Source organism: Neltuma alba, unplaced genomic scaffold, assembly GCF_004799145.2.
Source record: "Neltuma alba isolate B1F8T4 unplaced genomic scaffold, ASM479914v2 tig00011454_pilon, whole genome shotgun sequence".
In the NCBI taxonomy this organism is placed as follows: Eukaryota; Viridiplantae; Streptophyta; class Magnoliopsida; order Fabales; family Fabaceae; genus Neltuma; species Neltuma alba.
The window spans coordinates 137,054-162,164 of record NW_021636129.1 but is presented as its reverse complement, the minus strand read 5'-3'; the positions used below and the strand labels follow the sequence as shown (position 1 = coordinate 162,164).

General features: G+C 32.8%; 2 protein-coding genes across 4 annotated transcripts; both read right to left on the bottom strand.

Annotated features, from left to right (window-relative positions):
- LOC114713731 (uncharacterized CRM domain-containing protein At3g25440, chloroplastic) lies at positions 1 to 4,030 on the bottom strand. 3 transcript variants are annotated; one of them, XM_028898411.1, is made up of 5 exons: positions 3,936 to 4,030; positions 3,598 to 3,682; positions 1,560 to 2,025; positions 800 to 1,201; positions 1 to 314 (listed from the first exon to the last, which is right to left on the bottom strand). In XM_028898411.1, exons 2-5 carry the CDS (start codon positions 3,654 to 3,656, stop codon positions 186 to 188), a joined length of 1,056 nt encoding a protein of 351 aa, XP_028754244.1. In that variant the 5' UTR covers positions 3,657 to 3,682; positions 3,936 to 4,030; the 3' UTR covers positions 1 to 185. The 3 variants fall into 3 exon arrangements, with proteins under 3 accessions (XP_028754244.1, XP_028754245.1, XP_028754246.1); XM_028898412.1 differs by having other exon boundaries at positions 233 to 314; positions 907 to 1,201; XM_028898413.1 differs by lacking the exon at positions 1 to 314 and adding an exon at positions 329 to 490 and having other exon boundaries at positions 907 to 1,201.
- Positions 4,031 to 6,843: 2,813 nt separating this feature from the next.
- LOC114713739 (pollen receptor-like kinase 4) lies at positions 6,844 to 9,642 on the bottom strand. Its single transcript, XM_028898421.1, has 2 exons — positions 8,174 to 9,642; positions 6,844 to 7,594 (listed from the first exon to the last, which is right to left on the bottom strand). The coding sequence occupies exons 1-2, from the start codon at positions 9,441 to 9,443 to the stop codon at positions 6,912 to 6,914; spliced, it is 1,953 nt and encodes a 650-aa protein (XP_028754254.1). The 5' UTR covers positions 9,444 to 9,642; the 3' UTR covers positions 6,844 to 6,911.
- Positions 9,643 to 25,111: the final 15,469 nt, after the last annotated feature.

Genomic DNA, 25,111 nt, shown 5'->3' with positions numbered 1-25,111 from the left:
GATTCAGAACATCAGATTGATCATATAATACAATTACACATCTAGACCGAATCTTCAGAAAGTCAGAAACGAGAAAAATGCATATATTAAGAGCTTTTCTGCCCCCTTTGGGCTATCGAAACAAGCATCATTTATGCAAGTTGTCAATCAGGTAATATGATACTCATGCATAGCATCTTTATTCTTCAGGTATTTTCTCTCCCTTTTCTAAATCGTTCAAGGTGTTGATGGTACTCTTCTAGCTCCTTCTCCAGCTTCTCAATGAACTGGCTTGTATGCTCAAGGGACTGCTCATATCTATATTTCTCCAAGGCCTGGGAATTAAGGTTAATGAAATTTAAAAAAAAAAAAAAAAGCATCATTATGAGCTCGAGAAAAGAGGTAAAACAATAGTACCAGACACTCATAAAAAGGAATATTTGCCAGTGTAAGACTATGAGTCAGTTCTGCACCATTTCATATTGCCGTCTATTGTGTCAAACCACCAAGCCTGGAATATGATGAGCATTTTATAAACCAAGCCTAAGGAAATGCCCCTAATGAATATTAATTTAGATAGCAACAAATCACACCTTAAAATCATGGTATATGAGGACATCAGAAAAAGATGGCTCGTACACAAGACACTTAATTTTATAACAACATATCATGAAGTAGATCATTTCGACATGAAATAGCCCATGAAAAGAGAGGAAAATAGTTGTGCCTTCTAAATGGCAGAAAATGATAGTGTCTAAGATACAAAACCAGGCTATATTAACAACTAAATTAGGCCAATGAATAACAGAGCTGACATAACCTTCTCTTTTGACAGCGTATCTGGAGGTGACATTACTTTTGGCTGCACATAGTTCTTTCCACGGTAGAAAATCACGGTATTATTGGGCTTGATGTCAATCACAATACCTTTGCTCAAACGGGCAAGTTCCTCTGCATATTCATGAACCTGTCCTGGCTTGCAAGGCTTGCAGACAACCTTAACGGTCTCATGCCTCTTCCAATGAAGATGCATGTTCAGAACAACCCCGCCAAACACTCCTCGTCTCCCGACTGGAACATAATTTTTCTTTTTCTCACCAGTACGCTTCAGGTAATGTATCTCTTCCTCTGTTAAAATTTCTGGATCATATGTTTCTGCTGGGGATTTTGGTACCTCAAATTTCCTCAGCTTCTCAATCAACCAGGCTTCCTTCCGCTTGGCCTGCAGAAAGACACCAATGATTAAAAAAGACACTGCAGATTCTTAAATGTATGCCCTGTTATCAAACTAATCAATAAGGCAATTGAGAAACTGCATGGTCAAAGCATGCCTGTCTCAGCTAAAAAAACAAGAACTTCATGAAGACTTTTTTCACATTAATAAAAAGCTTGTAACGTCCAATTCCCATGGAACAACAAGTGGATACTTTATTTTGGGTATTTTAAGCAGCAGTAGTGTCAAGTAAGAACCACCACAGTATCACATAAATTTTCATTAGAAAACCGGAGAATGTCTTGAAAATATGCAGATCTAAAGTCATCATAAAAGTATGTTAACACCTGACGTAAAATTATCTAACCTTCTCAAGCTTATATCTTATCCTCACTTCCGGATTTGGAGAATTCATCTTCTTTTTAGCCTTCAAACGATAGAATCTGAGCTCCTTCAATTTTGCTTTTCTAGACATTTTAACTTTTTTCTTCTTCTTAGCCTTTGTTGTGGAATTACTATTATCAGGCGTCTTGCCTAGTGAGAACCTTACAACATCATTGTTTGTGTTCAGCTCAAATGAGGCATTACTCATGTACCTAGCTAGCAGCCAGTTCCTAAAAATACCCTGGGCTGACATATTTGGTCTCTGAATGAAAAGGAAATCTGAGGAAGAAGGTAATGGTGCCAAACTTGAAAGAGGCCTTGCCAAACTGTAGTTTCTTGGATGCATACACGTAGCATGAGTGGAAGATATGGAACACAGGATTGCCCCTGGAGATGATGTGACAGTAGGAACATTTTCAACTAGATAGCAGGACCAGTACGAGCTACCTCTGCAGAGAGAGAAAATAAATAGATTCAGGAGCCCAAGAAAAGAAGAGCTACTTGAGCCAGAGTAAGTTCACAACATGAACTGTTATACTGCAGAAACCTTTTCCTCCAATTTATTACTCCCTCCGTTCCTTATTATAAGAGACAAATAACCAAATTACGTTGATAAAAAAAACAATTAAAATTAGTTGAGAACAATTAATGTGTAAAAAGTATAATGTTTTTTCCAACAATGCCCTCATTAATAAGGAGAGAGAGTATGAGAGAGAACAATTAAATTATTAAAAGAAAGAGAAGTGGGAGGGAGAGAGAGTATGAGTTGGACACAAAATAAATAGGGGTAAAATAGGAAATCAATACAAAAAAATAGAGATAACTTTTAAGTGTCTCTTATATATGGGAACATGCCATAAGCATCAAATGTCTCTTATAATAAGGAACGGAGGGAGTATAATTTACCATTAAAACTAACAGCTCAAGAGGAAAAAAGCTTTGTTGAGTTGAGATCTTTAAATATATAAATATAATCTGAGAACACAATAGGCATACATGGTGTTATCCATAGCTAAAGGCAATGCCAACACGCAATAGTTTATAGCCTTTAAAAAAAAAAAAACACACACACACACACAGTTGTGCCTTTTTAAAAATTTTGAGGTTTTTCTCTGTGCTTTCCAACGTACACAGTACAAGCGCATCTAGGAAGTGTCCTAAGAGAAATTTTTATATTTTTGCAGGTTTTCGTGGGAAAAAATGAAAACTAAAAAAACCTTCAAAGTCTTCTGACGTTCCTTTTCAAATTTTGAAACTATCAATTTAACTTAGCAACATCTGTTCAGGTAATCTTACATAATCGCAGTTGCTTGATAAGAATATAAATCAAGATGCAATTCATGGAAACTATAATATTAACATCCTGAATTTGAAAAGTAGATTGTTTGGAAAGCTCCAAATTTGAGGTAAAGAATTTGAGAGAAAGTTCGGACAGTATGATGATTCATCAGAAACACTGCAATAAGTGAGCACTTGTATCAATAACTATGATTTTGCGAAGGGACAATTTCTCAAACGTTTTTCATTCACAACAAAATAATTTTTTTGTGCTGCAATAGTCATAGTCCTTGGCAGTTCGAACATTCTATTTATTCTTATCAGTTTTACTCCTTGGCAGTTTGAACGTTCTATTTATGTATGTTTTCAATGATTGTATATTCTTGTTTTGGAGAGACTCCAAGGAAAAACTACAGCAATCCATTTTCCAGCTCTCGTAAAAAAGAAAAACAGTTAATAGAGTGTTAATTTTAATCTGGAACCTGACTTCTAAGCAGCCATAAAGTTCTACAGCCAAAAGAAAAACTGCAATCCAATAGTAAGGGGAAAATGGTTTCTTCTCTTATCATTGCTTTCCAATTATTTTACAAGCAACCGAGCAGAGAAAGAAAATTCAGAACTACAAAATAAGCAACTGAACAAGGGAACAAACATAACAGGAAAAGAACCAATGCGATTCAAATAGAGTAATGAGTTCAATAGAGAGAGAGAGAGAGAGAGAGAGTGTGTGTGTGACAAGGAACCTCTTGAGTGGATAGGGAAAACAGCGACTGAATCCTCTGATTGAAGCTCCAGCAAACATAGAATCGCCGAAATCCCAAATTTCAGCTGAAAATCGAGATTTAAAAAAACAGAGAGAAATAAAGGGGTCAATGCTAAAGCATTTTGGATTGATAAAGAAATCGATGATCCAAATTAAACATCTTGAAGCATTCTCATGGGGCCAAAAAGTCGAAGTGCCCCAGTCATCGCGTCGAACATCCAACTCAACCAACTAGATAATATTTCTAGTTTCCTGTAAGAAAACTCAAGAATCTAAACCTAAAATCTGAGATAAATCAAGCAGACATGGAATTGGCACCTTTTGTACACGGTCTCAAGATTTCCTTACTGCATCAGTGTTCCAGTATAAATGGCGACTTGCAGCAGCCCAAGCAGGGAATTGCGCCGCGGGTGGTGCCCTGAGTACTGAGTTAGTGAGTTAATTCTAAATTATTTTTCTTCCGTTATAAAATGAAAGCATTAAGCTCGACCCCTTTTTTGGGCCCGTCGGTCTGAAGCGCCACCTGAAAAAGTTTAGAATAATAAATTAAATTATTAAGTCAGTTAATTAAAGTGAGTAAATCAATATTAAAGCCATATCAATATTAATATTAATATTAATATTACCTCCGATCCTAATTATAAGAGCTAGTTAACTAATTTAAGAAAATTAAAGAAAAAAGTTAAATTAATTATTTGTAATAAATAGGTATTATCTTTTTTAAAATATCATTACTAATCAAGTATATTGGCTAGAACTGTTATTGTTAAAATGACTATTTTAGAGGAAAAAATACATAAATATAAAAAATAAAATGGATTGAGGTTTTATATTTAAAACTACAATAAAAGTCAAACATGATCTTATATTCGTATTAAGAACTGGAGATAGTATTTAATTAAACATATAAATATTTTCTGGGGTTTAAATTATGAACAATTTTATTTAAAATAACTATATTCAAAATACTGTCAAATACTAAAATGTTAAATATAAATATTTCTCTCTATTAGAATTCAAAAGTTGGCTCCAAACTAACACAAATGCACAATGGATGCATGAGCTATGGCTAAGAGCAATCAAACACGAGCAGCGTATGTTATATGGGTTTAAGCTCGTCTTGTTTCATATTTATTGGGCAGGCCCACACGAACTCAATTTTATCTAGTGGGTATAATTATGACTCTATTAAAATTGGGTCTAATAAAAACAACTGTTCCTTACAATATAACAAACCAAAATTTAAATTATTATTAGAAAAGATGTTTATATTTAATATACGATAATATCTCAAATAGGATTACTTTTAACGATAAATACATATGATTTAGCCAACAAAAAAAAAACAAAGAAGTTATGAGTCTTCGTTGGATTAAATTTATATAGCTTATTTGGATCTATTTATTTAAGTGTTTATAAACGCATCTCATATGAATTAAGATAAAATTTTAATCATATATTTATCACATATTTTATAAATCACAATTAAAAACTGTTTATAAATCTTTCTAAACAAGCTTATAATCAATCAATGGACAGAACCTTGGTCTTATTAAAAATATCAAAATGCCACTCTCAATGCTGAAATGATGAGCTAAAATCTTGATTTAACCATAAACGATGTAAAAGAGCTTTTGATAATCAATTATCATAAATTATAATTCAAGAAAATCTATTTTATAAATCACTTTTATCCAATATCTGTCCTTCTCACCCTGATCCCAACACATACTAACATCAAGTACCATAATAATTGTTTGGTTGAGAGGGCTTTACAAGTCCAACTCGCTTGATTCGAATAAGGTGCTTGGTTGTTGAATCATACACACACACATATATATATATATATATAAAAGATAAAATTCCAGAAAAAACTCTTGGAATATAAAAAATTTCAGATTTGGTCCTAAAATTTCAAAAATGACAGAAAGAGTCATTAACCCAATCTGTCATTTGTAAAATTAAGATGAATTGACAATTTTGCTCCTGACTAAGCAAAAGTGAATAGTTATTCTCTAAACAAATCTAGGTAACGCTTATACTGTTCCAGTGATTACAAGATTAGTTGTAGTTAATAATAAGGTACCTGACTATGAAAAAGTGAGTAGTTATTCTCTACATGAATTTAGGTAATGCTTACATTATTTTAGTGATTACAAAATTAGTTGTAATTAATAACAAGACACCTGACTATGAAAAAGTGAGTAGTTATTCGCTACATAAATCTAGGTAACACCTAAACCCTTGTAGTGATTCATTAAATCGTTGTAGTGAATGAATACAAATGAGGACAAAATTATCAATTCTTCTTGATTTTACAAATGACAAATTGGGTCACTGACCCTTTCTGTCATTTTCGAAATTTCAAGACCCAATCTAGAATTTCTTATATTCTAAGGATTTTTTTTGGAATTTTCCCTAAAAAAATACCTAGTCTATACGCCAACGCCGATAACGCTAAAGATTTTTGGATTGTGACGTTAGCATTTAGGAGACATCTAAATATCTTATACTCGTATTTGTTTTAGATAATTTTAACAAAAATGCATGTGAAGATGAAAGGATAAAAAATAAATAAGCAATCAGTCCGGAATTATACGCCTCTTGCAGCTGTCAAATTTGAGTTCCATTAGAATGCAACCAGGTTCCCTCCTTTTTAATGGGTATTTGAAAACCCATTAAAAAAAAAAAAAAGTATTTTCAAGCAAATCTAAATAAAATTTCTGTCACGTTATTTCAAACTCCATCACTTTTTAATTACCAGTTCTTCAGTAAGAAGCCCAGTGTCAGACGCAATATATTCGGTTTGTACCTGCAAATTCAACATTTTGGTTCCCATAACATATGCGAGATCATGATTTCTGTGATAATAAACGAAGCCATCAGTTACCAACCGGTAAGAATAAGATGCTGTATTAATGCTTCTGATATTACAGAATCACTGAAAAATTTTCTTGTAGATTTTCCATCTTGAAAGTCGCAACTATTGGGATTCTTGCAAAGTATGCAACTTCCAGTATGCTAAATCTTGCAAATAATTTTGTCCTCTGATAGATCTCGAAGCAGGCTAAGCAGCGGCAAATTGTTATTGCGGAGAAAAGAAAATGTAAAAAGGAAGCTACGCCTAATTTTTCCTACTCCGAATTGTACAGCGGGAAATATCTATGAGCCTTAGATGCATCAACGTATTTATTTTACTCTGAATCATGATAACATTTTCTGTATTTTCAACCTCATCTTCACGTTTGAAAGGAAAAACAATGTGTGATTAGGGTCCCAGGCTTGAGCATCTCTCTACCTGTCATCTCCAATAATCCCTGAGGTAGTACTGGTTGAGTAGAGCGAATCATCTGTTATAGATCTATCTCCAGATGCATCTTCTTCATCTTCCGACATCAATGGAACCACCTCAATCTTCTCTACTTCTCTCACCACCTCCCTCATGTCTGGCCGATTCTCAGGGAACCTATCGGTGCAACGCATCGCGATCTGAAGCAATCTCAGCATCCCAGGAAGTGCATTTCTCTGCACAGAAATTTCCCTATCGAATATCTCCGCCGTCCATTCTTCCCTCACTGCTCGGTGGACCCAACTACAGAGATCCGACCCGGTAACCCCGGTTGGGGCTGAACACACAGATAATCTGCCTGTTAGAAGTTCTATGAGAAGGCTTCCATAGCTCCAGACATCAGATTGCTTTGATACTTTTCTTGAGTACCCATATTCGGGTGATTTGTAAACGACCATTCGTTGAGCTGCAATGGGTTGTGCTATGAGGGAGGAAAGTCCGTAGTCAGAGATGAGAACTGTGTCGTTTTCATCTAGCAGGACATTTGAGGACTTCAAGTTTCCATGGGGAGCCATGGTGCTATTGGGCTTGGCATTGAGATGAAGGTAAGTTAATCCTCGGGCTACCCCTTTTGCCACTGATAATCTTGAGTTCCATGTGAATGGAATCCGGTTTCCACTTCTGTTTCCTGCAATGAATGTCCAATCCAGGTCAAATTGATTTTTCCCTTTTTCGGGGGGAAAAAACAAAGATAAGAAAGGTTTGAACCTTTATCTTTTTATTCACACCTTGACAGATTAACAAGACGGAAAAAAATTACTTATTTAGGTAAATACTTATGGTTCACTTAATTTAGATTGTTAGAATTATTGTTATTTTTTTACTCCTCAGATGTGAATGCATCCTGGTTGGTGACTCACTGAATCATCTGGAAGTATTAGAGAGTTTGGTATTTAGTCATGCAACAACTAGAATGACCGTAATGTAAACATCAGAATGTTCCTAATTTGTTTAACACATTTTTAAGTAGAATATAAAGCGTGTCAGAGCAAAATGATTGGCGGAAGAAGCAATTGGTTTGTGTAGCTAAGCATACGTACTTCCATATTACAGAATCTGGGATTGGACTCTTTCAGAGTTTTAGATAACTGACACTCATTATACTCAAACTTCCTGGGAAATATTATCTCATGGAAGGGGGAATGTTGCTATTTGTTGCTATAAATTTAATGGTTTATAAGGCAAAGCAACGCAAGAGTGAAATTACCGTGCAGCCTGAAGAAAAGATTTCCCTTCTCTGCATATCTGTAGAGCAGCAACCTCTCATCTCTGGAAATGTAGTAAGCAAGCAAAGGCAACAAATTCGGATGCCTCAAATCAGCAATTCTATGCAATTGCTTTGCAAAGTCCTCTCTTGTCATTGGCCTCAGGTCCCTTAGCCTCTTCACAACAACGGAACCTCCTCCATTCAGCATAGCCTTATAACTGTTCCCCATGATTCCCTGACCCAGGGCCTCTGCAGAAGCTTTTAAGAGTTCATTCATTTGAAACTTTGGTTCATCCGTAAAGAATATAAGCTCCCTCTTCTCTTCTACTGCCATCACCACTGGACTGTGATGATTTCTCATTTCGACCTTATCGACAGTACTCTCCGCCACATCTCTATCAATAATGGGAATCTGCTGCTTCATAATATTGTTGAGCTTCTTAACTGTCTTGTAGTAAAGAAAAGCTAGAAAGATTATTGCAAACAGGAGAACCACATTGAAAATGATTAGAATAGTGGAAGTGTTATCTTTCTTTGACGATCCAGTCTGGTTCTGGGCCTCATCGTTTTCTGGGTCGTCTGTTGGTGCTGCTGGAATTGCAGCTTTCAAGCTGGAGCTGCAGGAATTGAGAGGAGGACCATATAATCTGGGGTTGCCAGAAAATGAATGAGGCCCCAGTAATCGAACAGTTTGAGTTACTCTGATTCTGCCATGAAGATCATTGCCTGACACATTGATCATCTTCAAACTTGGTTGACTGAACTCCGGAACCGGACCTGTGAGCTTATTATCTTGCAGCAACAACGCTTCCAAGAAGTTAAGATTCAGAAGGGATCTTGGTATTGCCCCATCAAACTCATTGCCTGACAAATCAATATACTTCAGGTGATGATTCTCCGAGAAATCCATCACATTTCCCTTCAGGGAATTGTTCTTGAAGCTCAGAATAGACAATTCTGTAAGATTAAAGAATGCCTTGACATCGATTTTTCCTGTTAGCTCCATGCCTTCCAGTACTATCCCAGTGACTCGACCACTGGTACACTGAACCCCAAACCATCTTGACGGTTCAGTCTCATTGCAAGGGAAGCCAGTCCAGTTATTATTCAGAAAAGGGTCATTGAAAGTGGCCTTGAGACCATAAAGAGCATCTTTCTCCGCAGGGTTACCAAGAAGACTATCTTGAGCCATGACAAGCGTTTTCATTAATTGTGCAGCAAGAAGAATAGCAACGAGAACATGATCAAGAACAAAAAGTGGAAACCCCATGAGCTTCAAATTGAAAGCAATGTAAGTTGCTCTAGGACATGGTGAGAATTAATCACAAGTAAAGATGACTTCAGTGACGTGAGAGATGTTCCCATATGGACTCCAGGACAGCTAAACCAGTCCTGGTTATTCGAAGATAACAAGGGAATCTAGCCATGCATTATTCTCCTGTGATTACAAGGCAGTGCTGTTGTGCATAGTTTAGCAGATTTCAAGAGAAACAGCTACATATGAAGCCGAAGAAAATGATGTTTTTGGCTTTATCTTGTGCGTATGACCTTCAAAATAAGGTGTCCTAGGAAGCCAATATTATTTTAGTGTTCCGCAGTTCGTACATAAAATTCAGAGGCAAAAACGAGTTAACTCGTCCAAACGTGGGAAACAAATTAGGCTGTCATAGGCTCGTAGCTGTATAGTACTTTTCCAATTCGTAAAGTGGGACCTAATTAGAGAATTAATATTGTTTCTATATATAAAATATATTTACCTATTTTTTCAAATTAATCTTATTAATATTTTCCTAATAATAATTAGGTAGGAGAGAAAGGGAGGAAAGTAAGCAAGATTTTAGGGTTTTTAAAAAAACATATATTAGTTAATCTTACTAATATTCTTAATCTACTCGGGGGTGTTTGGATGGAATCAAAATCGTAGTTTTAAAAATGATTTTATGATATACGAAATAAATATGTAAATAAGTTTATTTTGATTTACAAAAAAGTATTTTTAAAAAACACTTTTCCAAGTAACCCAACACCCTCTCTGTCACATCCCGACTTTTGGATCTAGAAATATCAGAATTAGCCTGAATTGGACAGACTATTAGACCCCTTTTGACAGAGGTTCCAGAAATTTCCTAGAAGGACATTAGGATTCCTAAGGACTAAATCACAAAAGGAAAATTTTCTAGGACTGAGAAAGGAGAAAGTTAGAGACTCTAGTAAAGTTTCAAGGCCTAAGGATGAAAAATAGAGATGAATGTAGGCAAATAGTCATGTTGGAGGCCTGAATTATGTGAATTTTGAGATTAAGCCAAACCAAAGACAAAATTGTAATTTTACAAAGTTTTGGGTTGGTAAGGGCAAAAATGAAAATTATGCCCAAAAATCCTAGAAAATGGAAAATAGTAAGTTAAAGCCTGAACACTTCAGAAAATTTCTAAAAAAATAGAAATAAGGTTCAATGGCCTGTATAGGGCTAAAAATAACGAAAATGCCTATAAAAGGAATAAGTGGAATTCCTAGGGTTTTAACTAATTTTGAATATTATTGAAAATGAATTATTTAAAGCATAGGAATGCCTCAAATAATTGGAAGAAAATGGAAAAAAAAATACTTGAGAAATTATCACAGGTTTTAAAAATAATTTCGTCCCCAAAAAGCAAAGAGGTTGGTTTTAATAGAATTTAAAGTCTATTTATACACTATCTGGAAAAATTCAAAGTCAAAGGTCTAGAAGTTGACTTTGGACTTAAGAAAAATTAGAAGAATTTCTCGTGATGAATAAACAGTATTGGTAACCAGAGATAGATTCTGGGAGTTGTGGACCGGTAGAAAGAATTAGGTCAAGTTCACTCCAAAATAAATATTATTATTAATTATTTTAATTATTTTAATCGAAGAATAAGGCAAGAGCATCACTATCTCTTTGAGCATGTTATATAATGTCATGTGAATTTATTTAAGGAGAGAAATGGTGCCATAACATATCCCAGTAGTCCCAGGTAAGTCAGGACCCAAAAAAGTACCATATACGGTACAGGATGGCAAAATAGGTGGAGGAATATCTAAGAGTTATATTTTACACGAAGTTGATATTAATTTCCCCCTATTTTAATGCCTTAATGATGAAGAAATATGAAGGAGACAAGTATACAGTTAGATAAGAAAAGAAGGTATTATGTGTACGGCTGGATGCAATACATGTGTACGGTCGGATGCAAGACATGTACACGATTGGACTAAAAGTATGTGGATTGATGATGTAAGCATGATGTCATCATGATGAGGTAAACATGATGTCATAGGACACTTGTCACCACAAGATTAAAAGAGAAAATGGACAGTCTAGATTCAGTCTTGTTTTTTATAAATACCCCCTCTCCACTCCTCATTTCATCCAAGCTCATGGAAACCTTAGGGAAGCTCTGGCAAAATGGTTTCTAGAGAGAGAAAGAAGAGGGAGAAAGAAAGGCCAAGTGGTCATATGCAAATCAAGCTCTAAAACAAGGTATGTTCATGGTTTTTAATAGAGTTTTCATTATTCTTGTTGTTGTTGATCTTGGTTATGAATTTCAATGATTTTTGGGAGCTTGGAACCCTTGGGGGAGGTGCTGCTGCATGAAATTGTTAAATGTGAGGAGAGATGAAATTGATATTAGATTAATGTTCAACTATTTGAAAGGAACACAAATCAAGTGGTTTTATGCTAAAATTAGTTGAATTTCATTAGTATAACTTGAGGAAATATTTCAGCTAGACCTTGTTCTTGTGTCTAGGATGTGATTTTGATGATTTTGATTATTCCAATGTGTTTAAAATGAAAAATTGTATAGGAATAAGATGAAAGAATGAAGTTGGAAGCATTAGAATCAAATATGGAAATTAAGGCCTAAGACCAGGGGAAGGAGCCGGATTTTGATGAATCTAAGGTCATATTTGGATTCCTTGGGCAAAATTGTGTAGGATTGGCCTAAGAAATCAATTTTTACAAAGCTAGAACACTACATTATAAATTAAGAAAGAAAGAATTAAGTTTAAGGACACAAGTCTTTCATATTGTGTAATTCTTGGTTCTAATGAGTAATGTGACCCTTGTGGTTGTGATTAGGACCTTGAGACATCCAAGAGAAGGTTTAGATGTGATTGACCGAAAGCTAAATGGTTGGGAAGCTTAGGGAGCAAGTTGAAGAATAAGAGAAAGTTTAAAGACACAAGGTAGCAAACTTTACCCTACTCTTATGTGCTTGATATTTGCTTGCATGTATGACATGTTCTGTGTTTATATGGTTTTATGAACTCATGCATTGTGATTGTAAATGTGTTTGAAATGTTTCATAGGCCTAAGTGTTTTATGGTTAATGCATGATGGTTTCCAAACCTGTCACTATGTTATAGAAATGTTAAGTTACAAGCATGTTATGAATGCCAAGCTTGCCATGTATGTTTGGGTGGTTATTATTTGCTACTGAGATTTTCCTGAATCTCACCCTCCCTTAACCAACCATAGTAGATCAAATGATAAAGAGAAGGCATGCATGAAGAAGGGCAAGAAGATGGAAGCAAAGAAAGTGGAGAATTTACATGCGATTCAATGCAATGATTGACATCGCTAATTATGTAATTAATTGTGGATATGTTAAGCATGAAATGTAATGTAATGTTTGATGTATAATGTAATGGCATGCAACTCATAGTATATGAATGAATGGGAATCCATAAGGCTAGTTGTTGCACGTTTGAACTAAGGGAGAATTAAAGTAAAAATTGTTTAATAGATAAAACATAGGTTTTGAAGCAGTCAGTTTCCGACTCCAATTAGACCTATTAAATGAATGAGTTAAGCCATGAAACTTGGAAGACATATTATACACATCCCAAGTTTTAGAATGATAGGTAAATTACCTCAATTGGATGTGTACAGTAAGAGATACGAATTCTTAAAGTTAGACTAAAAATCTGAAATTTAACCAGTGAACAGTAACCCGAGAACCAATTGCAAATTTTTAATCTACGAGCTTGTTTTATGAATCGCTTGAACCATAATGCTTCTAAACGTATACTCTAAGGGATTAAAGGTAGGATGTTTCGCTCTCAAATTAATTAATTAGGTTTTATATTAAAAATTGGAGGAATATATTCTTTTTCTTGTTCTGTGTTTTTCTTTTATTGGACTTTTATCCCTGTTGCTTATACTTTGATTGTGCGGTGACACTTGTCGAGTGACTTTTGTTAGCGTGAAAAAGGAATGGAGAACAAACAATGTCTGATATGATTTCCCAAGTTGACGGTTTTTCTAATGGAAAGTAGTAATAATATTTTACACGCACAAACACTTTATCTTGTCCTCTAAGTAACAATTTATTTTCTTTAAATGGGTGTTGTTCTCCTGTAAGTTATGTTTTGGAAACGTTTTTTTTTTATCTTTAATTAATCATGTGTCTATTTTAATGGAGTACGTTTCATATTCAATTTTTTTAAAAAAAAAAACATGGAGTACTCATCTTAATATAGATTATTCATTTAATTTAAATAATTTTTATCTTTTAAACAAAGTTGATTTTAATAAATACAAAAATTTTAAATAAAGAGAATCACATAAATGATACTTCTTTTAAAAAATAACTTTATTATTGAAAGATTACAGGTTTTAAATGTTTTGCATTTTATTACAACGATGAAGTAAGAAATGAAACTCCGCCTATGTTGTATAACTGGTCCCAAGCCTGGGTAAAGGAGGAGGGTTGTGTTAAGCCTTAACAGCCAACGTAAAACTCTATTAAATCTTTTATGACATGGACTAATGAAGAAATTATGGTACTGCTAGGTCATTGCTCGGAAGTGACACGCTATGTGGCTCAAGAACAATAATGAGAAGTGAGCAAGAGCCGCTACATTGCCGCCTAAATATAGTATTAAATGAGCAAGGGCTATCGTACTCTTATGGACGGAGATAGTTAAAAAAGTTAGTTCATGAAAGCAAGATCAGGTTTGGCACTTAGAGCATTGAGACCCTGTATGGGAAATCAAGGGAGGTGAAGTAATGGACAAAAAGGAAGATTAATATTTTGTGCCTCCAAGAAACTAAATACGTTGGAGAGAAGGTTTGCGAATTTATTAATGGATTCAAACTTTGGTACATGGGAAAGGTAGGCATAAGAAATGGAGCTGCTATTATCATCAATAATGAATGGAAACAGAATGTGATGGAAGTCAAAAAGATAAAAGATAGAATCATTTCTTTAAGAATAATCACGGGGAGGGATACTATTAATGTGGTTAATGCTTATGCACCTCAAGTAAGGGCAGAAGACCATCTTAAGGAGAAATTTTGGGTGGATATGGAGGGTTTGATTCAAAGCATACCACTTGTGGAAAAAGATTTTTATTAGCAGTGATCTTAATAGACATGTTGGTAAAAAAGTCGAACAATATGCAGGAACTCACGGTGGTATGGGTTTTGGAGTGTGTAATAATGAAAGGCAAACTATTATTGATTTCTCCCCCGCATACGACCTCAAGATTGTTAACACTTGCTTTATGGTGTGTTTGGTATGAGGGATTTGGGAGGGAGGAGAGGGGAGGGATTTTAATCACTTCCTCTTGTTTGGCAACACACAAATTTTAGGAGAGAAGGGAAAACTTTTTAAAATTTTCCCTCCCCTCTCCTCCTCAACTTCCCCTCCAAAATTGGGAGAATTTGGAGGGAAAGTGCAATATTTTTTCATGTTGTGACCATTATGCACATATTTTGTCATGTTGTGACTATTATATCCATATTTTGTCATATTGTGACTACTATGCCCATATCTTAAATAAAAGAAGAGTAAAATTGTCCATATTAAAATATTTTTCCCTCCCCTCCTCTCTTTTTTTATAAATCAAATAAGATAATATTAAAATCCTTCCACTCTCCTCCCTTCCCTTTCCCTCCATTAAAATCCCTCCCCTCCCCTTCCTCTCATTGAGCCAAACATACCCTTAAGAAGTGGGAGGAGCATTTAATCACTTACAAAAATAGAACCCATAGTTCGCAGATTGATTTGTTTCTAGTAAGGAATCTTGAGAGAAAACTCTGTACAAATTGTAAAATGATTCATGGAAATGGCGTGACAGCACAACCTAGGTTGCTGGTTCTTGATGTGCATATTAAGTGTATTAAAAAAAAAAAGCACCAACAAGTGTCAACCCAAAGGATCAAATGATGGTAATTAAAGGGAAAGAAACGAGAAGTTTTTAAAAAGACTCTTCTAAAGGAAGGGGTTTGGGAGCTACAAGGAAATGTTAATCTTATATGGACGGAAATGACTAAGAAGGTCCAAAGGTTGCTGAAGCAATCTTAGGTGAATTGAAAGGTTGAGGTTGGCGAGATAAGGAGACATGGTGGTGGAATGAGAATGTGCAAGAGAAAATCAAGCATAAGCAAGATTGTTTTAAAGTGATAAATTTGCGCAATAATGCTGAAAATTAGAAAAGGTACTGTTTAGCTAAAAAAGAGACTAGGAAAGTAATGGTTGAAGCTTGTGCTAAAGCTTTTAAAGAGTTTTATAAGGATTTAGGACTAAGGCCGGGGAACGCAAGATTTAGAAGATTGCAAACAATAAAGAAAGAAAAACAAGAGAGTTAGACCAAGTAAGATGTATAAAGGATGAAGAAGATAGAGTTTTGATTACTGATCATGATACTAAGGATTGATGAGAAGCTTACTTCTATAAGCTATTTAATTATAGGGGTAAAGGATTGACTTATGAGCTTGAAGATTTGATAATCAGAGAAGAGGAACATAATTTTGCTTTTTATTGAAGAATTCGAGTTATTGAAGTTAAAGGAAGCTCTCAAAAAAAAAAAAAGGTAAAGTGTAATATCCTAAAAAAAAAAAAAAGGTCCAACTTTCCACCGATATTTCGGTGGAAAGTTGGGGTGGGGGGGATGGTGGGGGTTAGGGGTTGAGTTTGAAAAACCCCCTCCCCCCAATAAATGTGCGGGGGGTGTTAAATACACTCCCATCACTCCATTTTCCCCGGCAGGCGCAAGAAAAAAGAGAGAAAGAGAGTTGGAGTGTGCAAGAGCGAAAGGAACATACCGGTAAAGGAAAGGGCAAGCTTTGAAGATATTTTAGGTACATAAAATTACTTCTTTTTATCAAATGTTCTTTATAAATATTTCCTGTATATTTTAAGCTTCCTATTTACATTATTACTATAGTGATTAGAGAAAATTTTGAGACTTATATATGATATAAGTATTGAGTTTTGATAAAAGATGACTATAGAAATTTAGAAGTAAATGAGTTGTTAATTTTAATCGGTTTAGATTTCTCTATTTGTTAGTTTTAGTATTTAAATTAATTAATTTAGTTGAAAATCTGTTATTTATGAGATATACCATATTTTTACCGATTAAATTTAAGTTAAATAAATTATTTGGATTGTTTAATATATTATTGAGATTTTAATCGGTTCAGTTTTATTTATTGGGTGACTAGAGATTTTAAAATAATTATTGTAGCTAAAAAGTCTATTATTTACGAAAAAATATATATATGGTAGTTATACCATTAAAGTTTTGATTAGATTATTTATTTATAAATATTTGAAGTATTATTGAATTTTTGATAGTTTGATTTTGAGGTTTAAACTTAAATGAAGATTTTTAGAATTTATAACATAACAATTTTATATTTGGAAATTGTTGAAAATTCTTTTTATTAAGGTAAATAATTTGGAGGTAGTAAATAAATAATTTGGCTTGCTAGAAATTTAAGTTGTTGCTAAAATACTTAATAATTTTTGGGTTATGAGAGTTGCAGGAATTTAGAATAAAAATTTAATTAAAGTAGAAATTTAACTAATATAGAGAAGTTTAATTAATTTATTAGTTTATATTAATATGTGGTTATATTAATTGTGTAGATTAATCATTGGTTGAGCAAAGGATTGACCTTGTGGTAATCTTTAGTATTGTTTTGGCGAGAGGTAACCACTTTCCGCTTATTATATGTGCTAATATGTTGTTTGTGAGTATTTTGCTATTTTTAGAATAATATTTGATATTTGGAACTTGAGTAGATATGTTATATTTTTTGAGCTATGAAAATTGTCTTGTGGGGTTTTTGGTATGGTGATTGAGAAGTTTGAAAAAGATATATGATTTATATCTTATGGATTATACTGAGAAAAGATTAAGACATTTTTATTATATTGTGAATGATTGGTTGTTATTTGGATTTTGGGATTGAGTCCTATCCTACCACATGGTAAGGCCGCCATTGGTGCACATTGGTTAGAGCTGGGAATGCGGGCTGGCGGTGCGGATACGGGCCAGCCCGCAGCGGTGCGGGCCAAAAGCGGTGCGGGCTGAAGTAGCCCGCACTTTGGCGGGCTGGCATTTTGCCAGCCCGAGCCCGCCAAGGCGGGCTAGCGGGCTAGCCCGCCGGCCCGCCTAACTTTTTTTTTTTTTTAAAATATTATTTGTATAAGTTTGGGCTTAGTTTGTAATGTTAAAATTGGACTTGGAGTTTTAAACTTGAGTAATGAGTTATAATAAAATAATGTGAGGCTTAATTTATAATTTGAGAAGATATTTTAGAAAAACTAACACATATTTTTTTCTAAATAATTAATTTGACTATTTTTCTTATCCAAATTAATTAAGTAGATCTTTTATGTATGTATTATATATGCAATTACATGGATGAGAAGATGTAAATATGAAATTTGGGAGTTAAAATCCTTCAATTATATTGTATAACATATTAGAAATTATATAAAAATTAAAATTTAAAAAAAAAAAAAAAAAAAAAAGCGGGCTAGCCCGCCAGTCGGCGGGCTAGCCCGCGGCGGAGCGGGTTGAAAGCGGTGTGGGCTGGAGTAGCCCGCACCTTGGCGGGCTGGCATTTTGCCAACCCGAGCCCGCCATTTTTGGCGGGCTGGCGGGCTGGGCCCGCGCTCTAACATTGGTTGGCTTCTTCCTTCGTCCCCCATAGTGAGGGATAGGCCTTTGTGGCTTCTTATTCATCCCCCAGAGTAAGGGATAGGCCTATATGTCTGATTAATCCCCCATAGTGAGTGATAGACTTATGTGGCTTGTGTGTTGGCCCCCATAGTGAGGGTTTGGACGATTAAAATTATACTTTTATGGATATATCTATGTTTCTCAAGAATTAATAACTATCCCACTTGACACCTCACGAGCACGTGTTAGTAGGTATGATGAGTTGGAAAGCTGGTTAGTGAGGCATTTGTCTCACCCCGTGGTTTAACATTTTCAGGTGATAGTTCAGGTGATGGCCCATCAGGGAAGGCTCCAGAGGCATAGTGTGCTGTTATAGCTTGTATAGCCTCCCAGCTTTTATTCTATATGCTGACTTGTTATATATTGCCACATAGGGCTCATCTACTATCATGATGTAAAATAATACTTTTAATTACTACTATCTGGTATGATAGGGCCGCGAGGAGGCCCGAGACATCTTAGACTTTGCATGCAACACTCCTTTGAAAGTGTTGGCTTTTGACTAATAAGCTCTATAGTTTATATTAAACTGATTTATCAGTTTGTATGTTTGACAATATAAGTTTGGTTTGGGCTACTGGTTGAATGATATTTCTGGACTTTGGAAGTCCAAGGCCCAAAGTAACGATCGATGTTACTCTTATTATAAGTTTATTTCTTTTAACCATGATAGCGATTTTAAAATTTTAAGGTTTCTTCTTTTCTATCATGGTTAATCGTTCGAGTAAATTGAAAATTTTGATCTAAATGGGTTTTAAAAGAACGGTTGTCACATAAAACAGTTGGACCTGATGGTATTCCGATTGAAGTTTAGAAATGTTTGGATAAAAGTAGGGTGTTATGGCTTACTAAGTTATTCAATGAGATTTTACGCTCCAAGAAAATGAATGATGATTGGAGAAAAAGTACTTTACTACCTATTTATATATAAGAATAGAGAAGATATTTAGAACTATGCCAGTTACATAGGGATTAAGCTCATGAGCCATACCATGAAATTATCAGAGAAGGTCATAGAACATAGGTTGAAATTGGAGACTTATATTTCTGAAAACCAATTTGAGTTTATGCCAAGAAGATCAACAACAGAAGTGATTTATTTATTGATGAGGTTAATGGAAAAGTACTGAAGCCATAAATGAGACTTGCATATGATTTTTATTAATTTGGGAAAAACTTACCACTACATGCCTAGAGAAGTGCTTTACAGAAAGTTAATCAAACCGCATGGAGTTCTTTAAAAAGGAGTAAAGGAAGGCCGAAGACAACATTTAATAGAGTCATTAAGAGAGATCATTTAATTAACAATATATCTAAAGATTTGGCTTTGGATAGAGCTCAACGGTATCATGCAATCTATGTAGCCGACCCTACCTAGTAAGATAAGGCTTTGTTGTTGATGATGAAGTAAGAAATGAGAACCCATCTGATTCTCATTCATTCTCTCTCAATTTTTTCCATTCATTTTCTCTTTCACTCATCTTCTCTATAAATAAAGGTGTGTTTAAAATTAAAAAAAGATAAATTTTCTTTTATAGATTTATTACCTTTAACCTGCCTTTTAATAATGATTGTGTGGCATTATGCTTTCAGCATCGTAAAAGAAATGAATTTTTTCTATTGGAATCCACGATAAAGAAATTATTTAATTTTGTAAAGAACATGCCAAGTAACTTCATTCGTCAAGGCCTTTTTATATAGCTAGAGAGACAATAATGGTCAGGAAATGAGAGAGTATAGATAACAGTATAAGGCATGTCTTATTTTTGCATGTAATTATTTCTTGCATCATTTTATTCCCTCCTAAATCCTAATAGAAGTAGATTTTTGAAAGAGTTTTTTGGTACAAGCTACTGCAAAATAATTATTACTTATTTTGTCAATTTTATCTTTTAATTACTTTTTTATTATTTTTTTCTCTTTTAAAATTTTATTTAATATGGATAAAGTTGAATTTTTCCTCAATTTACTGAAGGGTAAAGGTGTAAAAATACATGTATTTTGACCCAAAGTGTATCTAAGACCATATGCTTCTCAAAAGCACAACGCAAAACTACCTATAAAAGAGAGTATTTTATTTTAAATATAAAATCTTAATCTATTTTGTTTTTTAAATTTATAATTGTTTTCTTAAGATATTCTTGCTGATTGCGTATGAGAATTTTCATTAAAGGCAGTTCTAATGCACATGATTAAAAATAATATTTTATGAAAGTTAATATATATTTATTACAAATAATTAACTTAATCAATTTTTTTAATATCCGTGCAAATAAATTATTGAACTCTTACTCCTCTGGTCCTATTTATAAGGCATTTCCAATATGTTTTACACAAACCAAGAAAAATCTTAAACTGCATTAACTTTTCATTAAAATATAACGAATTTTCAATTTTATCCTTATTTAATATATATACCTTTTAGGGGAAAAAAAGCATATATACTATAATAAATGAAGGATAATAAGTACATTCACGATAAAAATTTAATAAAATGACTTATAAATAAGACTAAAAAAAATTCTCTTTCTGCCCTATAAATAGAACCCGAGGAGTATATTACAGATTTGGGTTAGTGTATTAATGTATCATTTTAGTAGTTGCCATGAATCAAAAGGTCAAGGAGACAAAATATTAATAATTTTCTTATAAAACACCAAAATGTCATTCTCCTTTTGTAAGTTGTGTTTGGCCTCAAAAAAAAAAAAAAAAGATTTGCAAGTTAATTGACATGACGTTAATGCCCCATAACTTTTATTTCGAGTCATTTATATCGACCTTCTCGAGTCTATGTATAATCAGTCTTTTTGCAAGTTAACTAGTCAAGATTTGTAATTAATTAAGTACTAATAACAGGAAAAAACTACAACCTACAACCAGCTGTCATCAACAATTTTCATTGGAATAACTCAATACAAAGAAAAATTACAATTAATATTTAATTACTCTATAAATTATACATTTCATCACAACTTAATCATTCAAATTAGAGCAATGGCAAAGACAGGGCTAACTAGAAGTTTCTGTTGTGGGATTTTCTTTACGCTTATCTTCATTATTCTTTCTGAAGGTAACTCTTAAATTTACTCATCAATAACTGCTCCTGTACTGTTCATATTAATTTAGATTTTTTACCTTTTTATCTTGCAAAAAAAAAAAATTTATATCGTCTTGATGTGTGTGAGTGCGTGTGCATGATTTCGTTGGCCCCAAAAAAGAAGTGTGCATGAATTCTAAAGGCCATTCATTAATTTGATGCTTGACACTTTATAAGTTTTCTTCCTTGGCAAATTCATCATGTAATACATTTTAGGTCGTTTTTCTTTTTACAATATTACCATAATTCCAAGACTCTAATCGCACCACAACATTTTAAAAACATCTATCCGTATTAGCATCATGAAAGTTGAATAAAGGCTAACTAACATTTGAAAAGAAAATAATTTTTTTTGGAAATCACACTATCTAAATTTTAAACTGATGAATGGGCACAATTAAAAAAAAGCAAGTTCAAAATGCACACTTTTTTCAAGTTATATATTATATTTGCCAGAGTTTCTTTAAAAACATTTCAAGTTCTTTAGAAAAATACTTATCCGTTATTAATTAGTACTCCTTTTACATTCTTTTTTTTTTTTTTGTGTTCATAGTTTTATCTTTTATGTGTACGTAGTGGTAGATCAAAACAAACACAAATATTAATTTTTGTTACATTGAAAATGAATTTTCAGGCTTATCTAATTGAAAACGTTTTCATATATCGGTGGATAAAGAGAAATGAAAACAAACAGCATAAGAAAAAACACGCATAGTAAAAATAGAGTTTTACTATGATCAAACACTAGGGTTCATAACCTAATAGAAATTGTAATATTTAAGATTTGATATTTGCTTCATTCAATTATTTAATTATTTATTCTGTCATCTCTAAATTATCTTATTAAAATAAATTATTTGAGTTATATATAGATTTTTTTAATTGAAATTTGGGTTACGGTTACGGCTTGAATTATTTTATATTTATTATTTTACTTGGAGTCTATAACTTTTTTTAAGAACTAGAGAGGTCATGCACTAACCATATGAAATTACAAATAGGATCGAACATGCAATCCTCCACTTATAAGAAAGTTTTCATATCATTAATCAACAAAGTAATTGGTTGCTCAAAATCTATAATACCAAATGCTCTCATGCTTTCTCATCCTTTTTTTTTTTTTTTTCAATGATTCTCTCTCATTTTCTTTTTTCCCTATTACATCTCAAAATATTGATAATATTCATGTACTATGTCCTGTCTTAAATATAAGAGTTAGCTAAAAATTTAAATTGATCATAAATAAGACTCCAATTTATTTTGTCCCCCCATATTTAGCCATTTGTCCTCAAAGTAATCTTCATAGTGATTATACATATTTAAGGGCTTCTATCAAAAGGTGATTATAATGTATATGATTAATATGAATATTTTAAGAAAAAAGTATAACACGCATGTATTACAAATAACTAACTTAGCTAATTTTTAATATTTATAAATTAATTATCTAGCTCTTATATTGAACACAAGAGGTAGTAATATAATATACGTGTAGTTTGTAACTATTGACGTAATGTGTATAGATAATGATCACGAATGCATGGAACAGGTGCGAAATACTGCTATAGGACAGTAACATTTTACCCCTGCTATGGAGGACTAAGTTGCACCTCACTCTGTGATGGTTTCGGACAAAACTGTAAGGCTAATCGGACTGGACCTGTTATGTGCTACTGCCGTTATCTTTGCTAAATTAGTATGAAAAAGAAAAATCTCAGAGAAGTGGTAGAACAGTATAATCAAATGTTCTTCACCTCAAACCTCTCTGTGATAGATTTTCCCTTAATAGTATTATATTAAGGTTGTAATAAGAATCAAATATTAAAGAGTGTCTCTGTGGGTGTTTGCATGTTACAACCTTATCTATATGGTTGTGGTCAGTCATTACTCTAATGTTGGTTTTAGTTTATCTAATTTGTACTGTTGTATTTGTTGCAACTAATAAATATGTTTTTTCGTATCGAATGTTTAAGATTAACTTAATTGTACGTTATTATAGATTTTATTATATATATATATTAATACATATATTGGCTATTGATATTATTTGTATGAGATTTTGTAGACAGTATGAATCATACTATTCAATCAAGGCTCATAAACGGTACAGCCTATGTTGGAGATGTTTTATTCATTAAATATTGATATTGGTTAATAATGACATTGAATGATGACATATTCATCTATTAATTATTTTTCCATAAAAAATATCATTAATAGAAAATTTTTTCAATTGGTAAAGATTTGAATAACACATTTGAATCCCACTATTGATATATATATATATATATTTGTGTGTGTGGATTTTATTTGTGGGCATTCTGTAAGTATTTTTATAAGTGTTTTTTAAACTTGCGAGACTAAACTGATCTCAAACTTTCATTATCAAAAAATATTTTTTTATGAAAACGTACGTGGTCCACTAAAATAATGTGCATGTACACGGTGCAGAAGCGTGGTGGCTGAAAAAAAACATTAATGCCACATTTCATTCCAATACAATTACGAAAGAACTTATCTTTTTATATGAAAAATAAAATATTTAACAATAATATTGTTATTTAATGATAATTGGGAGCACAATCAATGCTTATCAAAGGTGTAATATAAATTATAAATTTAACATCTTCACACGATCAAGTCAAATGAGTCAGACTTTAACGAGTTATTACAACCAAAATTAAACATTAATAAAAAATAAATAAATCTAGTTTTCTAGTGTGATACTAAATACTAAATAATTAGTATTATTTTTATGTTCAAAATGTTTGTTATTCCAACCAAAAGCTTAGTGTTATTGGGGGTATAAGGCCATCACCATGTACGTATAAAAAATTTCTTGAATCTCATTTGAATGTGCATTCGGAGAAAGTAGACGTCTGGTAGCTTTAGTTAGTTATAAAGATGAAGCGTGGGGATATAATGCATTGCTGTATTCTATTGCTCATTTTGCAAATTATGTAAATATATATTTTGTTCTCCGATCATGAGTCCCTTTTATAAAAACCAAAAAAAAAGAGTCAATATCATCTTTAATTCCTGAAATTTGATCATATTTTGATTTTGATTCCTAAAATCTAATTTGAAACCAATGATTTTGATCCTGAAAGTTGACTTCATTTTAATTTTTCAGGAACCAAAAATATTATTCAATATATCACAAACTTTGGATGGACCAAAATCACTGGCTTCAAATATCAGGGACCAAAATTAGAAGGCTATAGTATACATTTGATCTTTTAACTTTATATAATATTTCAATTTAGTTTCTTAACTTTAAAAAGTATAATTTTAGTCCTTTAATTCTAAAATTATTAGTCTTGAATGATAATTTTTTTTGTAAAAATAATTATTTTAAAAATTAAACTTAATATATTAGTATTTAGTAATTTTTATCAACACGAAAAGCTCAATATCATTATTTTTTGTTAACGATTATAGAGTTAGAGGACTAAATGTTTACTTTTTAAAATTAAAAGAATAAAGTAAAACATTGTATAAAGATAAAAAAAACTAAAAGTATACTTTACCCAAATTAAAATGAGGTCAAAGTTCATATTGACCAAAACTATTAGTTTTAAATTTCTGTGAAACAAAATCAAATTTTAGGGATTAGCAATGGTGTTAATTTTTAATTTATTATAGTTGAGAAAATATTATTATCATGATTGACGCTAGAGGAATGAGACGATGAAAATTAAATTAAAGGCCAAAAATTACATGAAGGACATGCATAATCAAATAAGTCCGTATAAAATTTAAATTTAAATAATTAATTATAAATAATTTAATTTTCTAATTTAATAAAGACAAGGTACCTTAAGCATAAACTTTTAAGC

Excerpts from the sequence above, each read along its gene's own strand:
- LOC114713731 (XM_028898411.1), bottom strand. The coding sequence starts at position 3,656 with ATGTTTGCTGGAGCTTCAATCAGAGGATTCAGTCGCTGTTTTCCCTAT. Across the intron at positions 2,026-3,597 it reads TTTCCCTATCCACTCAAGAG|AGGTAGCTCGTACTGGTCCT; the intron begins GTTCCTTGTCAC and ends CTCTCTCTGCAG. Across the intron at positions 315-799 it reads ATACGCTGTCAAAAGAGAAG|GCCTTGGAGAAATATAGATA; the intron begins GTTATGTCAGCT and ends CTTAATTCCCAG.
- LOC114713739 (XM_028898421.1), bottom strand. The coding sequence starts at position 9,443 with ATGGGGTTTCCACTTTTTGTTCTTGATCATGTTCTCGTTGCTATTCTT. Across the intron at positions 7,595-8,173 it reads TCTTTTCTTCAGGCTGCACG|GAAACAGAAGTGGAAACCGG; the intron begins GTAATTTCACTC and ends CATTCATTGCAG.